The 22,899-nt window shown below is 37.2% G+C and overlaps 1 protein-coding gene across 8 annotated transcripts in view; it reads right to left on the bottom strand.

Annotated features, from left to right (window-relative positions):
- The window catches only part of CSMD3 (CUB and Sushi multiple domains 3), a 661,396-nt gene that overhangs the window by 148,219 nt on the left and 490,278 nt on the right, over positions 1–22,899 (bottom strand). For all 8 annotated transcript variants that reach the window (XM_060775796.2, XM_060775789.2, XM_060775791.2 and 5 more), the window contains 4 exons: positions 22,607–22,745; positions 18,436–18,623; positions 16,529–16,723; positions 13,897–14,013 (listed from right to left, as the gene is read on the bottom strand). In XM_060775796.2, coding sequence (XP_060631779.2) covers positions 13,897–14,013; positions 16,529–16,723; positions 18,436–18,623; positions 22,607–22,745 — 639 coding nt within the window. The remainder of the gene's footprint in view (positions 1–13,896; positions 14,014–16,528; positions 16,724–18,435; positions 18,624–22,606; positions 22,746–22,899) is intronic.

Raw genomic sequence — 22,899 nt, 5'->3', positions numbered from 1 at the left:
CAAGTCACAACTGCAACTCTTTGAGCTAACTCCAGTTTTTGAGCACTTCTTTAAAAAGGCAGTCCCATGTAGATTGCATTACAGTAATCTAAGTGGGATGCAATTTAGGTATACAGTGCTGACTTCTCCAGAAAAGAATAGAAGGCAATTGCACAACATTTCGGATCATCAATTACTGTAAAAACAAACAAACAAACAAACAAATGTGCACAGGGGTGGCTCAACCCATTATGCAAAGTAAGCATTTGCAGTATAGTTGATTTTGCCCAGGGGCGCTCTTGAGGAGCTCTTGGGAGAAAATAGACCTTGACATATGTGAGTTGTAGTTACCGGGATGTATAGTTCACCTACAATCAACGAGCATTCTGAACTCCACCAATGATGGAACGGAACCAAATATGGCACACAGAACTCCCACGACGAACAGAAAATATATATCAGTGATTGGTTTGGGGGTGGGGTGGGGGTACCAAATACTGTTTGCTTACCATTGAAAATTACCTAGGGCCGCCTCTGAATGTGCATATAGCATAGATTGGCTAAGAAAGGAGTATTTGATTCTTTCCCACACACACGAATCTTCCGTGATTAAATCACAACAGGATCGAAACTGCAAGCCTCAAATTAATACTCCCTGAATTGGTTTTATTTGTTCTGAGTTACGATAACAGGAAATAAAATGGGATATGTGATATAGTGTCAAGGTGATGCTGTGATCTCTACATGATACCAACTTGCTAGAATCACAAACTATGGCTTTAAAAATGAAACTGTGTGTGTGTGCACACAAGTTTCTGGAGAAGAAAAAGAAACTTCACAAACACTAAATCAAATAAAATCAAAAGATTTGTGAAATAGCAGGGGATGTCTTTGGAGAAAGAGGACACCATTACACTACTGCATTTTATGTTTTCAAAAGGCTAGATGAGATGAAAAGCAATGAAGTGGGGAGGGCTCCATTTCTATGCATTGGGAAATTGAATATTTTGAAGAGACACATTAGCATAGGAGAGATTTTGTTTCCTGAAAGTATTCATATAATTAGATGCAGATCATCAGCTTGGCAAAACTGTGCCTAGTTTGCCCATATAGTCAAGAAGACCTTACTTTGACAAGCATTTCTTTCTTTCAAAGTCAATGCACTATGCTTATTATTCTATCACTTTAGTAGCCTGATCCAAAATGTGAATCATTTATGGAGAGTAAAATAGTTCATTACTACAGACTAGAATCAAATAATGTTATTGTCACTGCACAATAAAATTAAATGCTTTTCCCAGCACACATCACAAAGAACAACACACCCATCCAGCCACACTCCAGCCACCACCGCACAGCCCCCAATGCCAAATCAATGAGGAACCATGGAGTTAATATAGTGACAGCTTTAGTCTGTTTGTCCTTGTCCACCTTTGGAATGCTTTTTTCCCATGTAAGTACTGACAGTGAAAATGGGTAGTTAAGGCTATTTAACAAAATATCTTAAAAGCTAAAAACTTTTTTAGCTTTTAAGATATTTTGTTAAATAAATAAAAATAAGGTGCAAATTCTGATGTAATTATTGCATCAATACTATATCTTCCAGTATTTGGAGTAAGATTGGAAGCAGTTGCTCTGATCTTCTCCTCCAGGAAAGTATCACAAACTTCTGTGATTATCTGAAAGGTTTACTAAAACAAATGACAGCTGAGATATGATACAAGAACTTTTAAAAGAACAGCTATTTGTAGCAGATAATGTTGGACCTTTGTAACTTTGCCCTAGATCAGCATTTCTAAACCTGGGGGTCAGGATCCCTGGGGAGGGTCACAAGGGGGGTTTCAGAGGAGTTACCAAAGACCAATGGTGTTAGGAACCCCGTTGGTAGAAAAGACTGAAGATCTCTCCACCTGTCCTTATTTATTTATTTATTACATTTATATGCCTCCCTTCTCACCCCGAAGGGGACTCAGAGCGGCTTACAAATAATATACAATAAAATAAATACAATATCTTCCTGGACCCCTCTCTTTACTTTGGTCCCAGAGCAGCAGTTGGTGTTGTGGGGAGAGGCTCCCAACTGATGACACTGAAGACAAGACAAGAAAAGATGACACTGTCTTCTTTGCCCCTCTCTTTACTCCATCTCTTCCTTTTTGGAAACAGACAGCGAAACCTCCACCAAAAGCCTTCCTCCTGCTGTGAGTAGTCGGCCTCTCGGCTGGCCTCTCAGCCAAGGAAAAGGCTGTTTCTGAGACTCCAAGCAAGGAGGGAAGAGCAGGTGTGCTCGGCAGCATGGTGAGCAGGTGAGAGAAAGTAGGCTGTAGGGAGGCTTGCACCAGCGATCCCTTTAAGGCAGGGGATGTGACACTGAGAGTGGCCCAGCAGCATCAGGAGGAGGAGGAGGAGCAGAAGCAGCTTAAGTAATTTGTAATGCTATTTATCAGAAAAAGTCAGTCTTTCCTTTTTTTTTTTATTAATGCTCCCATTGTAGGTCAATCCTCCCCAAATCCCACCAGTATTCACAGTTGGCCATGTGGGGTCTGTGTTCCAAATTTGGCCCAGATCCGTCGTCAGCTGGGTTCAGTACTCTTTGGATGTGGGCCAAAGTCAATCATCCCCCAAATCCCACATCATGTTGGGTCTGGGTGTTCAGTTTGATTCAGATCCATCATCAATGGGAGTCACAGAGTTCTCTGGATGCAGGGAGAACTATAATTACCATCCTGTTGGGTTAGTCTCTCCCCCATCCCCAAACACCACCAGTATTCAAAGTTTAGCATGTTGAGTATGTGTGGAAACTTTACTAGTTCCATCACTAGTTTGGTACAGAGTGCTTTCAGAGTGTTGGTGAATGACAACTCCCAGAATTCAAAAACAGCACCCCCTCCCCAATCCCACTAGTATTCAATGTTGGTCATGAAGGTAGTGTGCCAAGTTTGCTGCAGATCCATTGTGGGCTGGTTTCAGAGTGTTCTTTGATGGTAAGTTAACTACAAATCTCTGCAACTACAACTCCCAAATGACAAAACCATTTCCCCCAATCTCACCAGTATTCAAATTTTGGCATATTTATTTATTTATTTATTTAGTACACTTGTATACCACTAATATCTCAGCCTAAATCGGCGACTCATCATGAGATATTTGGGTCAAATTTGGTTGAGATCCATTGTTGTTTGGGTTCACAGTGCTCTCTGGAGGTAGGTGAACTACATTTTCCCTTAAATCACTGTCAATTCCTCCCAAATCTCTCCAGTATTTTCTGTTGGTCATGGGGGTTCTGTGTGACAAGTTTGGTTCAATTCCATCATTGGTGGAGTTCAGCATGCTCTTTGATTGTAGGTGAACTATTAAACCCAGCAACCCAACAAATCCCAAATGACAAAATCACCCCCCCCCCAACCCCAACAGTATTCAAATTTGGGTATATCAGATATTTGTGCCAAATTTGGTCCAGTGAATGAAAATACATCCTGCATATCAGATATTAACATTACAATTCATAACAGTAGCAAAATTACAGTTATGAAATAGCAATTCAAATAATGTTATGGTTGGGGGTCACCACAACATGAGTAAACTGTATAAAGGGGTTGCAGCATTAGGAAGGTTGAGAACCACTGCCCTAGATCTTGGCTCTGCTGGTCCTAGCTTAGAGTTGTGGACTCTGAATTAAGTTCATGTTTCAGATCCTGCTGTATCCTAAATCCTTGACTGACTTCTGGACTGACTCCCTGGCTTGATTTATGGAATTAGATTTAACTGAGTATTTCCTGACTATCTGGCTTGATTTTGGAACTCCGCCTCTAGATTATTGGTCTTTGATTTATGAACTCTGATAAGTGAACTCCTGGCAACTGAATATTGAACTGAAAACTTGACTACTGTTTGTTCTTGTTCCTGGCCTGGTTCTGTAGTACTTGGCTTCCCTGCATTAATCAGACTTTTGACCTTGGCATTGTTCATTGTTACTTGTCTATGTGCTACACATTTTTCTTTACAATTAACATGGTATTGACTTACATTGTGTTCCTTTAAATAAAATTCAGCCCTTGATCCTGGGAGGGCATGCAACATGACTACCTAATGAACATACACATCCAAATTGACCATGGTGTCATATGTAAATAGTGTATTACACCAAATGTTAAACTTTTCAAAGATAATAATGCCACAACTCTTACTTCAACTCATATCTAAGTTTGTTCCAACCTATGTGAGAGAAGGAAATTACAAACCTTGGGATAAGCCTTGTATCAATTTACACTGTGGACAAAATCACATTATAATTCTAAAGCACAGGTCTCCATTTCCTTATTATATGGTTTGCTCCTGCAGAATTCTGGGAAATGTTGTTTAGGGTGAAATCTTTGGAATTCTCAGCCAAAGAGGTTCTCAGCTTCCCTAAAAGCCAAGGACCTCCCTGGCTAAATATAAGAATATAAATGAAATGCTCATTTTCATGTGAGGTGCAAAAATGAGATCACAACAGGATCTAGAATGCCTCTATAGCACTAGCCTGACTCTACCCACTATACTCTGCAAAAATAAAATTGCATTACTGAAGGGACTCTTATTCTTTTTATAAGAACTAAGAGCTATATTTATCACAAGCAGAAGGGGCTGAGTTTATCCACATGTGCTCTGATCGTTATAATAATAGAAACATATGGAAACCATTTTGGCCTAATGAGAGAACATCTGGGCCAACATGAGGGAACCTTGTCTATGTCATTTCATGGATACTCACCCATATGCACATACTGAGAACAGGCTGATAAAACCTTTGCAGCATGTTCATTTGGGTTGCAAATATTTGTTTAAATACTGGACTAAATCAACATTTTCTGAAAGCTTCAGGTTTATCATTCCCGAATTTCCAGGAGCTGGCACAAAGCAGATTCTCCTACCGTATAGTTCAGTTCAGGAAGGATGCAGTATATAAGAAAGCTATAATGCTTTTTAAAGCTGCTGTGCTCCTTACAGGCTTCTAAATGACCATGTTGGGAACAGAAAACTGGAGCAGATAAGTTTTGTTTCAACAAGTATTGGTTTTATGTTCTAAAAATAAATAACCATGTTTCATTATGCTTACCATTGGCAACTCTATCTATCCATAGCCAGAAGAATCTAGAACAGGTATCAAACACAATACTGTGAGTTTTGCTTTCTACACAAAACATCTGAGTTTTCTGATTTTTAGGAAATTCTTATCACTTCAAAACGAAATTCTCATCTTTTTACCATTTGCAGTGGGCTTGCCCAAAAAGTAAAATATTATGGATCAAAATCCAAAGAGACATAGAAACTAAGCTTTCTGTGCCTAGTCTCATTATTTCATAGCTAGTCATCAGAAGATGATAATGTTTTGTGAAGCAGAAGACAACTGAAAAACAAAACCACCATGTCATAGCTGGATTAACTCAACTGAGGAAATCACAGTCCAGTTGATGACCTGGGCTCCATTTAAAGGGTTGTCAAAAGTCAAAATCAACTGAATGGCAAATGACAACAGAAATGATTTTACGGTGCAGTGATACCTGAAGTTGAGTTTTGGTAGCAGTGACATTTCTTAAAGCATAGTGTAAGTTTTCAAAAGAAAGAAAAAAAGGTGCATACTTTGTCTTTGCTATAAATATTTATTTTAAAAGTAGCACTGAACAATCTCTTTCAAAAGTCACTTCATACGGATTTCTTCCTACACATCTGCTCACTTGGCACGCAAGCAAAGCCCTGAACAAAGTACTTCCCAGCTGTGAGTAACGATCTTGTTGCATAAGAGATGCCAGTTCTTTCCCTTGTAAACTTGAGATTTGAAGGTGATGTGAAGGGGCTTTTACATTAGTCAGCACCTAAAAGAGGAGGTGCTGACCTTGAACTAAAATGTAAGATATGGTGCCTCCTGCGTTCAAAATATGGTCTACCTATCCTTTTAAGTCAGGGAAACTGGTGTTCAAGTTTATGAAAAGCAAGTATGCTTTGAACCGTACAAAGCCATGCTATGAATTAGCTTTCTGTAACAGAAAGCCATTAAATCATTAACAAACGGGCCACATTACAATTGGATTAAAATATTCAAATGTTTCAGCCCACCAGGCGGACAGCAGTTAATCCTGACTGATTGACTGCATTTATAAGCTCGAAGCCTGTATAAAGAGAATTTATAACCCTTTCAAACAGCACACCCATTACTAGATGTGCTTTTTAATGAAATTATATTTCCAGAAGGTATTAACAAGCACAATATTTACTCCTTGGACAGTCCATGCATCAGATCATGTCCTCACCTAGCTTTATTCCAATCCATTTAATTTTACCATGTCTCAAAGCAAGGTCCTTCCCTATTGCTTGAGACTGGGATACCTCTGATCCATTGGCTGTGTCTGCTCATATCCCTGACATTGCTTTACTTCAATGTGTGCTCAGAGCCACATGTGCTTGCTTTTACTAAGTGTACTTTCCTATCCCTCTGCTGGTGTAATGTTTTTACCATCACCATTGCAACCTAAAGTTATCCTAAATGGTAAGAGGTCACATTTATCTGTGTTAGTAACCTTAAACAGTGCAAGGATTTAGCATCTTTAAGCTTTTGGAAGACCATGTTTTTGTCACCACAATGTTATGCTTTGTGATCATATGCATGAGATAAGTGTGCATTCACAATCCCTTTCTGCAACATGTATGAAAATAGTAGCTTTAACCAATATAATAATAATAATAATAATAACAACAACAACAACAACAACAACAACAACAACAACAACAACAACAATCTTTATTTATACCCCACCACCATCTCCCCCAACGGGGACTCAGGGCAGCTTACATGAGGCCAAGCCCGAACAACAGATTACAATAAAATTAAATACAAATTGCAATAAAATAAATAACACGTACATAAAATGATTTAAAAACTCAGGGTGAGATAAAGGAGCAGAATTATTTGTAAGGGAGAACTCATAGAGAGACAGGGAAATAAACAGACACATTGCAAGCAACCAAACAATGCAGTCTACCACCAATAATAAGAAAACAGGATTAATCAACTGAGGAAAGTAACATGTGTCTTTTATTTGTGTGTGTCTCTCTCATATACACCCCATTTTCAAGTAGACACATTGTGTATTTTTTCTAATGAATTTATGTTCTATGCAGCAACACTGAGGAAGAAGGAAAGGAAAAACACAGAGAGAAAGTACTGTAGCATTAGTTGTAAAATTGAAGCATCATTTAATTTGTTTGCCTTGCATATCATTTCCATTCGATTTTGTCACTTAATCAGCAATCTGTATCTGAGTTTTCACTTTCTCAAATACGATGTACATTGTAAAGCCAAAGTGACATTGCAAATGTAACTGCTAAATGAAATGGCTTTTGAACTGTCTGAAGATCCCACATTCTGTGGACTGTCTAATGGGGATAGTGTGCATTGATAATATTATTTGGTTGCTTTTGCTCAACTAGCAGAACACATTTTTGCTTGCATTTTTATTGGAAAATGCTATAGTCAATCATTTATGGACTGTTCACTAAGAAATTGTTTATGGCCTGTTGATGATATTCCTTACAGATTCAGTTTTATGTTGGCTTCTAGTCTGTGACAGAAGAGATCAAACGGGAAATATCTCACATGCCAAAATCTTCAGCAACAACAGAATGTTGTGGAAAATGGGATTCCTCTGCGGTGGATTAGTAATTTGAAATGTGTTACGACATCCTTGTGAGTGACACTCCAGGCTTTCAGGAATACAAATTAGACAAGATACTATACACATCTTAGAATTTAGTAACAGGCTTCAGATTACAGATACTTGAATCCTTGCCTTGGCATGTGCTTCCCATTCAAAAACAAAACAAAGCAAATAAAGAACTGGGACAAAATCTGCCTCTCCCTCATTGCAAGCAAGCTAAAACATACCTCCACCAAGGCAGTAAGAGTTGATTCAGGCAGCATCTACTCTGTAGAATGAATGCAAATTGATATCACTTTAACTACCATGGCTCAGTGCTATGGAATCCTGGAAGATGAAGTTTGGCAGAGAAGACTAAAGACCTTGTAAAATTACAACTCCCATCATTCCATAGGACTCAGCCACAGCAGTTAAAGTAAGGTGGAAGACAGTGTGGATGCATCCTCATAATTATGTTATCTGATCAGTACATAAAAATAAAGGTAAGGATCACAGGGTGAGAGGAATGAAAAATAGAAAGGTAAGAATTAAAGATGTTAATTGGCCTCCAAAATGATGGAAAGGATACCAATAGTAACACTGATAAGACAAAAAAGGAAAAATGAGCTAACTGCCAGATAGGTATTTTATTTAATTAATGTTATAAAAACTCTAATGTGATGTATCCATATCTTGACTATATTAAATAGAGCAATAGTGTGCAAACAGGCAGCACTCAAGCTATGCTCAGCTGCTATTCAAAGTCTATAAATGCATACATGCACACACACAACCTAATGGATGATCTATCAATCTGAATTCAGAATAAACAAATGAGCACACTTCTGTAGTTCTCTGCTTGTGTGCTATATTTTGATACACAAATTACATCTTGCAACTCAGCAAAGAGAGGGAGAGGGATGGAGGGATGGAAATTAAACAACCACCATTTAATTTTAATCAGAAAAGGACTGTGGTGTTAAACAATTAGCGATCATTGTGCCCTTCTGCAGGATCAGTGGGAGAATGTCAGAGATGACTAGTCTTCCATGTTTACAAAAGGTTCTGCCTATGGCATGCTGTGTGCTTTTGTGAATCATTTATCTTCTAGCTTATACCCGTCACTGTATGAAATATTGAAACTGTGATTCTGCATGACAGGATAATGAAACATTGAAAAGGGGCTATACTGCACTGATTTCTCCACAGAAAGTGGGGAGTGAAAAGATGAAAACCTAAATGCGAAATTGCTTTTATTTCTACCCCATAAAAAGTTCATCAGCCTAATAAAGCAATTGAAAGATCTGTTTGTTCCTATATGCTCAATAAAATATTGTCACTATCATGCTGTTTTTATTTCACAGATTTTTCTCCGTCAAATCAGGATTAATTTTAGAATTGACATTTATGATAGCAACCTACTTATTCAGGGGAAAATACCATAAACATAAGCAGACTTTTTTGTGTGCAGGATCATGAGATCCAGCCATAGCATATTATGTATTCTAATTACACAAAAATGGCTTTATTGTCAAAGGAAAGACAGCAGAGTGAGGAAGGGGAGTCTTGCCTCTCTAGTAAGAGAGTTCCTAAAAATAGGAGCAACCACATGCCTATGTAGGTGATGGGATTGAGGTAAGGATTTACCTCAAATATCTCAGGGACCAGGAGGGCTTTGATGACAGAAAGCTTGAACCCACATCAAATAATAATAATAATAATAATAATAATAATAATAATAATAATAATAATAATGACAGACAGCTTGGAAACACATTATTACTATTACTATTACTATTACTATTACTATTATTATTATTATTATTATTATTATTATTATATTTCTTACCCGACTTTCCTTGTGGGTCGAGGCCAAAACTTATACTTCAAAACTTAGCCTGGAAGAAACACGCAGGTAATACACTCCCTGCAAATAATCCCAATCTAACTATAGCTAAGGAGTGGGTTACAGTTATCCAAATAAGATATAAATAACCATATGTTGTCATCTTTAGATCTGGCATTTCCATGAATGGATGAAGTTGGAACAGTACACCCAACTATGCAAATGCAATCTCAGCTGCTACAGAGATATGGGTACCCAGATGTAGGACTCAATCCAGGAATTTTCTAAAATTGTATTTTAAGGGCAAGCAGAACTTGAATTCCTACTCCTTGATCTATCATTGAATCAAGTAGGAACAATTTTTCTTGTATATATTAAGCTTCAGTCTGTTCACGTTTGCTCAGTCTATTATTGATGTCAGACAATAATTTAGAACCAAAACAATGTTCTTGAAATGGAATGGAAGATAAAGTTGTGTTAAACTACAAACTCTCAGCAACCTTTCCCATCAGTTTCATGTAGAATGAATAGTATGGAGTTAAAAAAGTCTAGCAGCCAAGGTGTTGAACAGGATATTCCAGCACCAACTTCTAAATTCAAGCCTCCAGGGGCAATATCATGGTCTCAAAAGCTGCTGAGATGCCTCAGAAACTAACAAAATCTATTCCTTATAGATTATAGCAAAGCCTTTGATAGCACAGATCATGAAAACTATGGTTGATTCTTGAAGAAATCACTGTGTCACTGTCTGATGCATTCATTACTAATACTCAGAAAAACATGCTACCATAAGGACAGATTGTGGAAAATAGAATGGTTTCCAAATGTTAAAAGGGTTTGGAGGCAAGTTGCATTTTTGCTTATTAATGACAAATAATAGAATAACAAGAGCAGACAAAAAGCCATGTCATTTGATCTATTTCCTGGTTAAATTAACTGAGCCTGAAAGATGCAAGAAGAGGTAGCTTCGTGAAGCAGGTGCAGCTGAAGTCGAGTGCATATCCTAGACTGAATTGTCAGTTTTCCCTTGGGGAAAAAACATTGGAGTCTCAATGTTTTCTAGCCATCCATTTACTGAAAGGTAAACCCAGGGCATCCCCATTAAAGTCTCAGGACCCTATAAGTGAAAGCAAATCCTCCAGGTCAGCTTGAACTGTAGGCTCTCTTCCCCACCTCCTGAATCCCAGGATCTATGGAGGTTGTTTCTTATCATTCAACAAAAGGGTCCCAGGGTGTACAGCAAACATTTAAATACTCCTTCCATCTGTCATAAGCAAGGGCCAAGCATATGCTTAGTTCCTTTCCCTCACCAGGCTAGCCACAAGGCACTTGGCTATTGTTGCAAGATCAAAATGCCACCAGTCTTCTATAGCTCAGTACAATAAAATCAAATGTTAGGATTTTCTTCCTAACCATAGAATCATAGAGTTGGAAGAGACCACAGCCCAAACCTTTGTCATGCAGGAAAACCATAATCAAACCCCTGACAGCCAACCAGCCTCTGTTTAAAAGCCTCCAAGAAAGAAGTTTCCACCACATTCTGTTGAACAGCTCTTACGGTCAGGAACTTCTTCCTAAAGATGTGCAAGAATCACAGAGGGTGATTCAACTCTCTGTGTAAAGCATTCCAGATCTCTCTGTTAAGCATCTTCCAATCTCTATCAAGACAGTAGGGATCCCTCAACCATTTCAAATTTGGCATGATGACATGGTCAACCAAACCAACTTAATGGTATGGAATTCATGCATCACCTGCAAAATGTGGACCTTACCCTTGAGAAAACCCTAGTCCTTTATGCCATGATAAATGACTAAAACAGATGGGTGAGAGAATGCTTGTTTTCTTAAGCTAGACAAATAAGTGTCATTGAGCAAATCAAGCTTGAACTTTCTCTAGAAGCCAAGATGACTAAACAGAAGCTGTTGTACTTTGGCTATATCATGAGAAAAAATGACTACTTCCATTTTGATAATAGTAGGTTTAGATAATAGTAGGTTTAGATAATTATTAAACAAATCACCTCTATTTACACATCTTATACTCTCCCCTAAGTGTTGATGTTATGATGCCCCCCCTCTCCAATTAATAAACTGATGCTGTTTCTTTTTGCCCTTTGCATTGTACTTTGGTTATGAGACTAAATTTCCCTCTATCATTTTCTTATCATATAAAAGAATGAAAATCCAAATATGGGAAGCCAATACAGCAGCCTGGAAAGTGTGGAATAGTTCAAGGCAAATGAAATTGATCTCATTAATAGAAGATTTAAGATGTTCCAAAATCTATTACTTGCCATCCATGAAAAATAAGCTAAAACATTATCTCTAACAAATTTCGAATTTCCTGAAATCCCTTTGATACGGTCATAACATTCTGAAATGTCAATTATACGGAGTAATATAAACATTTGTACAAAGAATTATCAGTGCCTGAATATCTGGAAATACAAACTATTGAAATAAATGTTATCTCTCAGACTTTGGCAAACTACAGTCATGTATTCTACATCAATCCCATAGCCAATGAAGCTAATAGCACTTTAAAGCACAACTATTTCAACTTGTTTACAAATCTCCTGCATGCCTGGCTGAAAGCAATAAAAATTCATGTCATAAAATTAGATGGATTTTTATGTTCACCAACAGATAATTTCCTTAGTTTCAAGGCAACCAGCATCAAGTACCATTTATGCCCATTCTTATTCAATCACAAAACATTGATACATTTGGCAGAATACAGCATTTAAAACCAGTGATTTCCAAGTTATGCCCCTCAAGAGGTGCACCTATCATGAGCCATTCTTGATTTTTTTGGAGGGGGGGTTATCTTGTTTTCCTCTGAGACTGAGAGTATGTGACTTGCCCAGAGCGACTCAGTGGTTTCCATAATTGAGTGGGCATCCAAACCCTGGTCTCCTAAACCCTATTCCAATGCTCAAACCATTATACAATTCTGTTTCACAGTGATTACACCATGTCCTCACAATAGATCAGCCCACAATGCTTTTATGTGATCACTTCTATTTAAAAAGACATCCTGTTGCTCACTCTGGAAATTATCAAACCAAAGGATGTGACATTAAACGTTTGACCAAGGAATGAGACAATTAAAAATAAACCTTTTTGTTTCTTTGATGTCTATTTTATTCTAGGGAGCTAATAAGGAATTATTATACCTTCTATTGAACTGAAACTTAATTGGAGGAAATATCAAGTATTTTTCCAGAAACTGCTTGAATGAATTTACAAGTCACTCTATCCAGCATATTCAGTGATGAAGAAATGCAGTCCATAATCATCTGAATGTCTACATTATTTTAACTTGAAATTTAGAAGCAAAGTGATAACACATGTACCAAAGACCACTTGAAACTATTATTCTAGTATAGGTTTGTGTCTCATAACTGGTCTGCATAATACATATTTGTCCACATGAAATTCAAAGATTTAGAATCAGAGATGCACCATCCAAGATGACTTTCTGAATCTTTATTTGGAACCAGTTCCACCCAATGCCCCAGTAAATATTCTTAATAAAAAGGGGGCCGTTGGCATTATAGGATGATACAGATGCCAAAAGGAATTCTAGGGAGACCTGTTCAGTCTCTAGGCCATTAGTCATCTCATTTAGAGATATGCTGGAAATTCTCTATATATCTACCTCTCTATAGAAGCTTCTTTGATATCGAATTTCATAGACATAAATTGTTGTTGTTGTTGTTGTTGTTGTTGTTGTTGTGTTTTATACTATGCTTTATCTCCCCAAAGGGGACTCAAAGTGACTTGACATAAATGCATTGGTATCCAACTTAAAATATACAAATATACAAACATTGAAACAGAATTAAACACAAACAGTATTAAAAAATTCAGTTAAAATCCACCAAACATATTCAAAGTTAAAAACCACAGCACGCCCTGACCAGAACTCAAACACCTTCATCTTTAAAAGCCTGTTTGAATAAAAAGGTTTTAGCTAGTTGGTGTGACCCCAGTATGCTCAAAATGTGCCAGAACAAATAAATAACATGTCCAAAGGAAATGTTCCACTAACATCCACTGGATTTGTTTCCAAATGGTATATAAATTGTGAACTTCCCAAAAGTGTGCAGTTTCCTCAACAGATAAAGTATTAAACAAAACAGCATGGAATAAACCATTTTCAGCAAAATGTTAAAACAACACAAGATCTTTTGAGAATCTTATCCAACATACTGTTATATTGAAGTGTAAGACTAAGCAAAATGGAATAGCAAACTAGCATTCATAATTTGTACTATCAGTTTCAAGTGCATTATATAGACTTAATAATAAAATAAATATAGATCCAAGTAACACTATGAAACCATTAACTGTCAAATCAGTAAAGTAGTAGTGAATAAAACAAATATGACTTACCAAATTCCTTTGGTACTGCAATGGAATAAATGCAGTTGTGTCCTATACTGTAGTTTTTAGGGTAGTTTGGAGATAAAACTGTGCCTTCTGAACCTGTAGAACGACTTCCACAAGGTGCTAGGGAAAATGGAATATATTCAATAATTTAATACTGAAAAGCAGAATGATCTGCGTAAATATGATTTAGATACATGGAAAGCAGAGATACAACATGGAGCATGCTTATTTTAGTTTTTGCTCCCTTGTTTATCAATTGTTGGAAAAAAATGGATGAAAAAGAAAATCTTCTGATTACTATGTACTATGCAAGTGCAGTTATCTGAACCAGAGACATCTGTGAACTCTTTAATGTTCATGTACAAATTAAATGGTACCCTGCAAATGCTTTCCTGGCTTCACTGTAGTTTGCCTTCAAATCTAGGCATTTTAATATTGGCAAGATTAAGACTCAGCTGACTTAACTGATATGGTCTTTTGCTGCGGCTTTACTGTGTATTACCACACATGTGAAATATGTTTTCCTAAAGTAACCCAGTCATAGTTATATATCTATGACTCACAAAATATTTAACTAATATTGATTTTTTTTTTAAAAAAATAACTATTTAATATTCAGATTCTGATAAGAAATAGAACAATTTTAAGTACTAAAACACCTATACATTCAAGTACTACAAACCATTGGTCTGTACTACAAGTCACTGGTTTTTCATAGGAAGTCATTTCCTGGGAAGGAATCCCACCAGAGCATTGCAGTGCACCTGGGAGTCACTCCGGACCGTGCTCTGACCTACAAGAAGCACTGCCTGAACATCAAGCAAAAAGTGGGTGCTAGAAACAATATCATATGAAAGCTGACTGACACATCTTGTTGTCTCATCTATCCCAACAATCTAGAAATCTAAGAAGCAGATCTTTGCTTTGTCTGGGGAGTAATCATGTTTTAACCTACAACTCTCTACAATTCTGGAACTGAATGCCAAAACATCTGGGGACCCACAGGTTGAGAACCACTGATGTAACACAATGAATATACAGAATATTCAGCCTAGTAAACGTAAAGGCTTCCCCTTGAAATCAAGTCTAGTTGCATCTGACTCTAGTGGGTGGTGTTTATCTCCATTTCTAAGCCAAAGAGCCGGCGTTGTCCATAGACACCTCCAAGGTCATGTGACCAGCATGACTGCATGGAGTGCCGTTATTTTTCTGCTGAAGTGGTAGTTATTGATCTATTCACATATGCATGTTTTTAACTGCTGGGTTGGCAGAAGCTGGGGCTAACAACGGGAGCTCACCCCATCCACAGATTTGAACTGCTGATTTTCTGATCAGCAAATTCAGCAGCTTAGCAGTTTAACCTGCTGCCCCACTGTGGTCTCAAATTCAGCCTAGGGATATGAAAATCCACCAGTCTCATTCAGATTATTTCTCAAAAACTCAATGGGATAGTCATTTCTTCAGTATCATGTTGCAAGATACTGAATAAATGTAAGTATTTTGTGCACACATATATTCCCGAATATTTTGTGTGAAATCACATATGCTTTCCCCAATGAATGTATTTTTACACAATTTACAATTGATTAAAACAAAGTTGCATTACAGAAAGGAACTAGAACACATTACTTGTAACACCAGATGTTGTACTGTTTTTACACATTACTTCTGAAATATAACCTTTAAACCTTAGTTGTCATCCCAAAATTATGAACTACAGATCATCGTAGTACAAATGCTTTTCAAAATTAGAATCCCAAAATTATGGAGTAGACAGGTTATGCTTAATGCCAGGAGTGCTCGTTTCCTCCAATAAACTCCTCAAAACACCCTGGAAACTAAAGCATCTGAAAGCAACATAGTTTTTTTCAAAAGAAAAAAAAAAGAAATAGTCCTCTTTATCATCAAAGGCAGCAATGGTAAACAAACAAACAAAAAAACTGAAGGAAAATAAACTTGCTTAGCAGGCAGGAGTATTGGTAGCTCAAGATGTGAAGATTTCTAAAGGGCTTTCTGAGAAGAAGATACATCTGGAAGGCTCCAAAGCAGAAAGAGAATAGCCACATCTGCACATTTAAGATATGCACAGCCGCCCTCATTACTTTATTGAAGTTCTGCATTAGTAATATCTTAAACATTTTCAAAATCCCTGAACAGTGGCAGACAAAACATACAAACCAAGCACTGGTGCTTTGCAAGGAAGGCAGACAACTGGCCAAAAAAAAAAAAAAATGACAGGATTCTTCTAGCTCCTAATAACAAAACCATTGCATACATTCATTTTGTAGGTAGATATGTCCCTGGGCATTACTTGTTTAACAGAAAATTCAATACAAGAAGCACAATTAACTTGGAAATGTTAGGGATAGATCCCTATAGCACAAAAAGTGAAGTTTAACAAATTTATTTAGTTTGTATCGTGTTTTTCTGCATATAACTCTGTGGAATGGAAAGAACTGGATGGATGTGCTGGCCTCCAACTCACAGCCTGTAATGAGATAGTAAAGGGAAAAGCAAGGGCCCATGGAAATGAATACCACTTACTATAAGAAGAAATGCAGTCATTAAAAAAATCAATGTAACACCGTTTCCTTCCCCCCACAAATGAGAATGTCACCCTCTCCCCAAGTCTTACCATGGCAGCTTGGTAAAGCCCTATTCCATCCAGGTCTTCCATCATCTCCCATGATACATGTGAGTGTAGAGTAACCTTGGAGAATGTAGCCAGCATCACAGTAATATGTGACTGTTGACCCCAATTTATAATCCATTCCAAGTCTTGTGCCATTCATTATGTTCCCAGGATCGAAGCAGGACTCACGAAGTTTGGCTACGATTAGGGAAGAAAACTGGTTATATGGATTTTTCTACCTATCTACTAAGGTAATTTTACTATTAACACACAGATTACAGATAGTGTGTGACAGTAACTGTGATTCTTAGATAGTTGGCATATTAGCAATAATGACTTTAAAGAACCTTTTTAGAAGTATTTGGGGAGGTACATGGGGCTGGAGAATATGTACAAAACTTTGGGAAACACAGTGTCATGATTTACTTGGTGGTGATGGTGACATGTGAAATTTATGTGTTCATTGTATTTATCCTTCCTTGGTTTATATACCTTAGGGTAACAATTGTTTTCTTATATGTTGATCTGTGACCATAATGAAATACTGATTGATATCTTAGTTTCATTCCAATCATAAAATGATAATTATCATAATAACATTAGTATTCACTCTTCTTCTTTGAATCTTTTTTATTTTTTATTGAAATCTCATTGCATGTCTCTCCAAATCTAATCAAAGCAGTGAGGATGGAGTGCTTAAACCTGCTTTCATGCTACTTTCCCAGTTAAAATCACAGGACCCTACAGTATTTTCCAAATCAAAGAGTTCTTGTTTCTTTTCCAATAAGAAAAGAAAAGCAACTACATAACTATTTTTAATTAGAAGTAGAATTAAATGAAAGAAGTATGCTTTCCTATCCTTCATATACTGTCACTGAAAGCTGCATTTCAGTATATAACAGGGATTGAGAAATTAATTGTGTTCTTCCTAGTGACTACAGATTTGACCAAACCCATGTGGGTTGGCTTAAACACAGTTAAGTCAATCCAATGTCTATCTATGTCTGTTTTTAGCCACTGACGAGTTTCCTTCCTGTGCAACTACCAAGACCCCCCCCCCCCCCACACACACAAATAACATAAAGCTGCTGAAGCCCCCTCGCATGGTCATCTGTGTCTGGAAGATAGCAAGAGGGTGAATATCAGAAGCACTTGGCTATGTCTTTGTAGCAGATACAAAATGAGTATCTCATGGACTAAGACAGTGGTTCTAAACATGTGGGTCCCAAAACATCTGGGACCCAAATGTTGAGAACCACTGCATTAAGACTTCTGTTGGTACACTACAGCCTTTGGCACATGATGCAATCATTTCATGTCTGCTATGGGCGCACAACCAGATGCTTCCTCTAGGTATGGATGGCTGGAAGAGGGCTTCTGAGGCCACACCAAGCCATCTACATATGAAAACCTTGTGTTGTTTTCCCAAACTCTATGGAGATACTAAAATATCTGATTTTTTTCCTGTTCAAACAAACAAAAATTATTCCAGCATAGGGGCAATTAAATAAAAGGGAAGGGCAAAATTGGGTATTTCTCAATGTTGTATATCCTTTCTCTTTCTCTTTCTTTATTTCTCTCTCTCTCTCTCTCTCACACACACACACACACACCTGAGAGAACATTCAGTTATGCCAGGCTTTCCTTTAGATCAGAATGATACATCCCTGACATGCTTATTACTAGATTAAAGCAATATGCTTTATTAAGATTAAGAATCTCCATGTTATTTTATACCATGTGACAAACAATAGCTTCCAGCCAGGCAAAATAGAGTATTATGACCAAATGAACAAAATGATAGAAACCTTGATTTCATGCAGAAAATTTAAGAAGCTGTGTTAGATACAATGATGAATATTATGTTCAAGCTATGCAAGATATCCAAAACATTGCTTATATACATTTACCTTTATACTCCAGGTGGAAACCAGTAAAACTAACAGATCCATCACTTCGAAAAGCCAAGTGCATTGAGTTTGAACTACTTTCTATCCTTTCTGGTAGCTTGCTATCTTGAAAGCTCCCAATTAGTGCACTATTGCTGTCTGGCCCATCATAGATATAGAGAAAGTCATAGTTTGGTTCTATACTGAAGCTGGAAAAATGTTTAAAACAAGACAAATGTCAGATAGGACTATAATTCACCAATGTATATACCAAGAAATGCCTGCCAACTCCTAAAACCATCATTATTTTTATAGCCAGTTAAATGATTGATAGACAATAGATAAATATATAGAGAGATATAGTTTTACACTGGACTTCCTTCTTATAAATTACAAGTCAAAGAGCATATTTTTGTTGGAAAAAATACATTACACTGTAAAACATTTTTTTTGTGGATTACCATACTTCTGTGCATATTTTAGCACTATGTTTACATATACTTGATTTCCTGTGAGGTTCTTGTTTGCATTCACACATCTTCTTACATGATATTCATTATAGTATGAACAATAGATTTGCTTTTTAAAATCTCTGACATCATTTAAGGCACTGATTGTGATAGAGGATTTGAACAAACAACATTTAATAACCAGGATAGCACCTACTCACCTGAGCCTTATGAGAATGCAAATATGTGGCTTACAAAATTGGTCTTAACATGCCTCTGAGATTTCTGTGAAATCTCACATCCTGTAAAAGCTGTAAAACCTCTTGGATTTTAGTTATGGGTCAACAAAATGTTACCTCATATTGATTATCTTATATATCAGGTAATTTGTACGGGCTTGGTTGTATAATGCTACAAATCCATGTATTTCTAGTTTAAATTATGAAAGTTGGCAGGATTATAGTTGTATTCATGTATTACTCATGTGTAAATAAGTCAGTTGTAAAGATCACATACCCTTGAATTATCCCAATTTGGCAGGTATAATCCTCAATTAAACTTCTGTTACCACACTTCAACTATTTTTAAATGTCCTGGTTTCTCTTCCTTCCTTCCACCTGCTCCAGTTACACTCAAGTATACTTTAGTTACTGCAAACTGAATTCAAAATGTAAAGATAGTCTGATATTGGTTGGTTGGGTGGAGAAGAGATGAGGAGGTGGAATTTTGCCCTTCTTTATAGACCCAAACAAGAGCTAGTTGATGCATCTTCTCTTAGCTTGTGTCTTCTTCCTCATTAATAATTTTTTGCTGTCTTGACCACACCCTCATGCTGCTTGGTCACATAATGACCCATGAAAAGTTGGAGGTTCTCAGAGTTTCCAGACTTTTCACTTCAGTGTGCTGTGTGTGATGGCCTACAAAATAAATACAGTAAAGTACCACTTAAACATTAGGAACAATTTCCTGATGGTAAGTGTTGTTTGACAGTGGAATATGGTGCCTTGGAATTTGGTGGACTCTCTTTCTTTGGAGGTTTTTAAAGAGAGGCTGGATGGCCATCTGTTCGGAATTATTTTCTTGTGTATTTCTGCATGGCAGGGAGGTTTAAATGGATGGTCCTTGTGGTTTCTTCAAACCCTATGATTCTATGATATCAGACAAACATACTGAACACATGAGCAGTAGGCTTGGGCGGTTTCGTTCATTAATTTCGTAATTCGTTATTAATTCGTATTTAAATTAGCTTACGATCTAATATTGAGCCATGCAGGACTACTGTGAGGAGTAATTAAAAATTGAAACAATTTTTCCAATTTATTTCATATTGTTTCGTAATTGGTTCAAAATTGTTTTGAAATTGTTTCGTAATTGTTTTGTAATTATTTCCGTATGTCTGGTGCAAGTTTTATAGTTGTTGTTTGTTTTATCAGAGATAAAAAAATAAATTATCACACCAACAGTCAACAACAGAGGGAGAGGGAAGCTTCAGAAGTTCTCCCTGTCCCATTTGGAGGGTTTTTTAGCATATTGCGCAATCGCGTCCGCCATTAACGAATCAATTCGTAATTTTACGAAATTTTGTATATTTCGAACTTTTTTAAAGGAAAATTTCGGAATTCTTTTAAAAAAACGAAACGCAAGAGCCCCCCTAAAAACGAAACGAGTTTAGAACCAAATTTTTCCGTGGTTACCCAAGCCTAATGAGCAGTGTATCTATAGGCTACGGAGATAAAACCTGGAGTGTTTAGCTGCCCTTGATTAAAAGCTACAAGCACCACAGATATCAAAATAGGTGCAGCAGCCTTAGTTCTTTCTATGTTGATATTGTATATTTTTCCTGCAATGAGATGCTGCAGGGAGGAAACCTATTTGGTGGCCTCCATTACCAAAAATCATAGAATCATAAAATCATATAGTTGGAAAAGACCACATGGGACTTACAGGAAAAACACTATCAAAGTACCCCTGACAGATGGCTGTCCAGCCTTTGTTGAAAAGCTTCCAAGGAAGGAACTTCCACCATACTCCGAGGCAGAGAGTTCCACTACTGAACAGCTCTTACAGTCAGGAAGTTCTTCCTAATGTTCAGATGAAATCTCCTTTCCTGTAATTTGAATCCATTACTCCGAGATAAGGCACCATGTACCAAAATACTGCATGCAATGGGGATGGGGTCTCCCACACACTTGCCTCTTCCAAATTCTGAATGCAAACAACCTTCCTGCACTCAATGCACTGTGGTCTTATTTGATCATTTTGGGGATGAGGAGGAATTATAAGGGTTTTCTCACCTACCTCATACTGTATTTGATGTCGATAGTTGGTTACAGTGTCACCTATAAACACAATATCATCTGCAAGTATTTGAGTGGATATATGTTAAGATTTTGTGTTTAGGTTCACTTTTTAATGTAGGATACAACTCGGAACAGCCTCCCCAGTCTTAGAGGGGTTTGGAAAGGGTAGACACTTAAGGGAACCCTTGGGATTTCACTGTCACTTGGAAGTCATGAGGTTCACTTTCCAGTAAGTGAACAGTCGTAGAGCAACCCAAATTTTTGAACTGCTCTCAGGGCTCAGAGGATTTTGCCCAAGAGAAAACTGTAGAGGTGTTTTCAAGGTAGGCACGTATCCTCAGCTGAACCTGCTTCAGGTTGCTCCTCCAGTTACACCTTTTGGTTCCAAATAAATAAATAGGACTTAGGATAAATAAAGTAGTCCTTCCTAAACCCAATCTTTCTGTCTCACCTTGTTATTCCATTACAGGCAGTCCCCAGGTTAAATTGATTTTGTAAGTTGGAACTCCAGCCAAATACTTTTTAGCTTTAGACAGCATAGGGAAGAGTTAACTCCCCTGTGATGTTAGTTTTGCTATCTGTGCCCCTGTTCAGAAGATTTCCCCTCACTTTCTGTCCCTTTGACAAGTGGATTTTGAAAAAAAAAATAGCTTGTTGTGGAAACAAAGATGGGTGAGAAAGCTTCAATGGAGACACCTTTTTTGCTCAGGAGTGAACTCAGGAGTGAATTTCCCTTCTGAGGGGTAAACTTCTTTCACTTCCTGTTGCCTCATACCCATTCTTAACTATGTGTTGTTTGCAAGTCAGATGTTTGTACCTCAGGTACTTACTTAGCAATACTTAATGCATACTTCTTTCCTCACAAAAACAATGCTTTTTCAGCATGGACTCCTCATATCTAGAATTGTGGTTTGTGCCTCACTTTTCACAAAACTGAGAAAACCCTATCATGGGATATTCTTGGCAAAATGACTTCTTGCATTTCTTTGAAGATTGAAAGAGGGTGATTTGCCCAAGGTCACTCAATTCATTTGGGTGGAGATTCTATTATAGTCAAAAACTCAAGCTGCTACCCTACACTAACTTTTAATATTTTAATTTTGTTGTCTGGGCTATTCTTCATGCATTATCGTCCTGAGGATGAGTAGACATGAAAACACGTTAAAAAAACCAAACAAGTAAATGGAGTTTTGGATACTTGGCATACTAATACTTATCTTGCTCAATCAGAGGTACTCATTAAATTTTTAGGGTAACATGCAAATATTTTTCTTTCACTGGCAACTACGAATGCATTTGAATTAGCTATTGTTGACCTACCACAAAACTTTTACTCTGAAAGATGCATGTGTTATGACATGCAAGGCAACACATTAACCATGGTTGACAGGGTGCATTTCAGATGCAGCTAGTATTTAAAATCAGATTCAATTGACCACTTACCTGATAAATGCTAAAGATATCACATAATCATTATTAACAGTGATCGTCCAGTCACAGTCTCTACTATGGGGATAAGGATGAGGGAAGTTTGGTGAAAGAATAAAACCTGATGAACCTGTCAGATTTCCTCCGCAAGGTGCTGTGAATGAATCAAGCAATGACAACAACCAATTAATTCCAACACTTCTATTATATTTTACATATATTTTACACATATATGTCAAAATAAGCAAAAGAGGAAAATACCTCTTTCAACTTGTGCTGATGAACCATTATTATTCTGGTTTATTCTC

This window comes from Anolis sagrei, chromosome 4, assembly GCF_037176765.1.
Source record: "Anolis sagrei isolate rAnoSag1 chromosome 4, rAnoSag1.mat, whole genome shotgun sequence".
NCBI classification, from domain to species: domain Eukaryota; kingdom Metazoa; phylum Chordata; class Lepidosauria; order Squamata; family Dactyloidae; genus Anolis; species Anolis sagrei.
The sequence above is the reverse complement of the archived record's forward strand: the minus strand, read 5'-3'. Positions and strand labels throughout refer to the sequence as shown.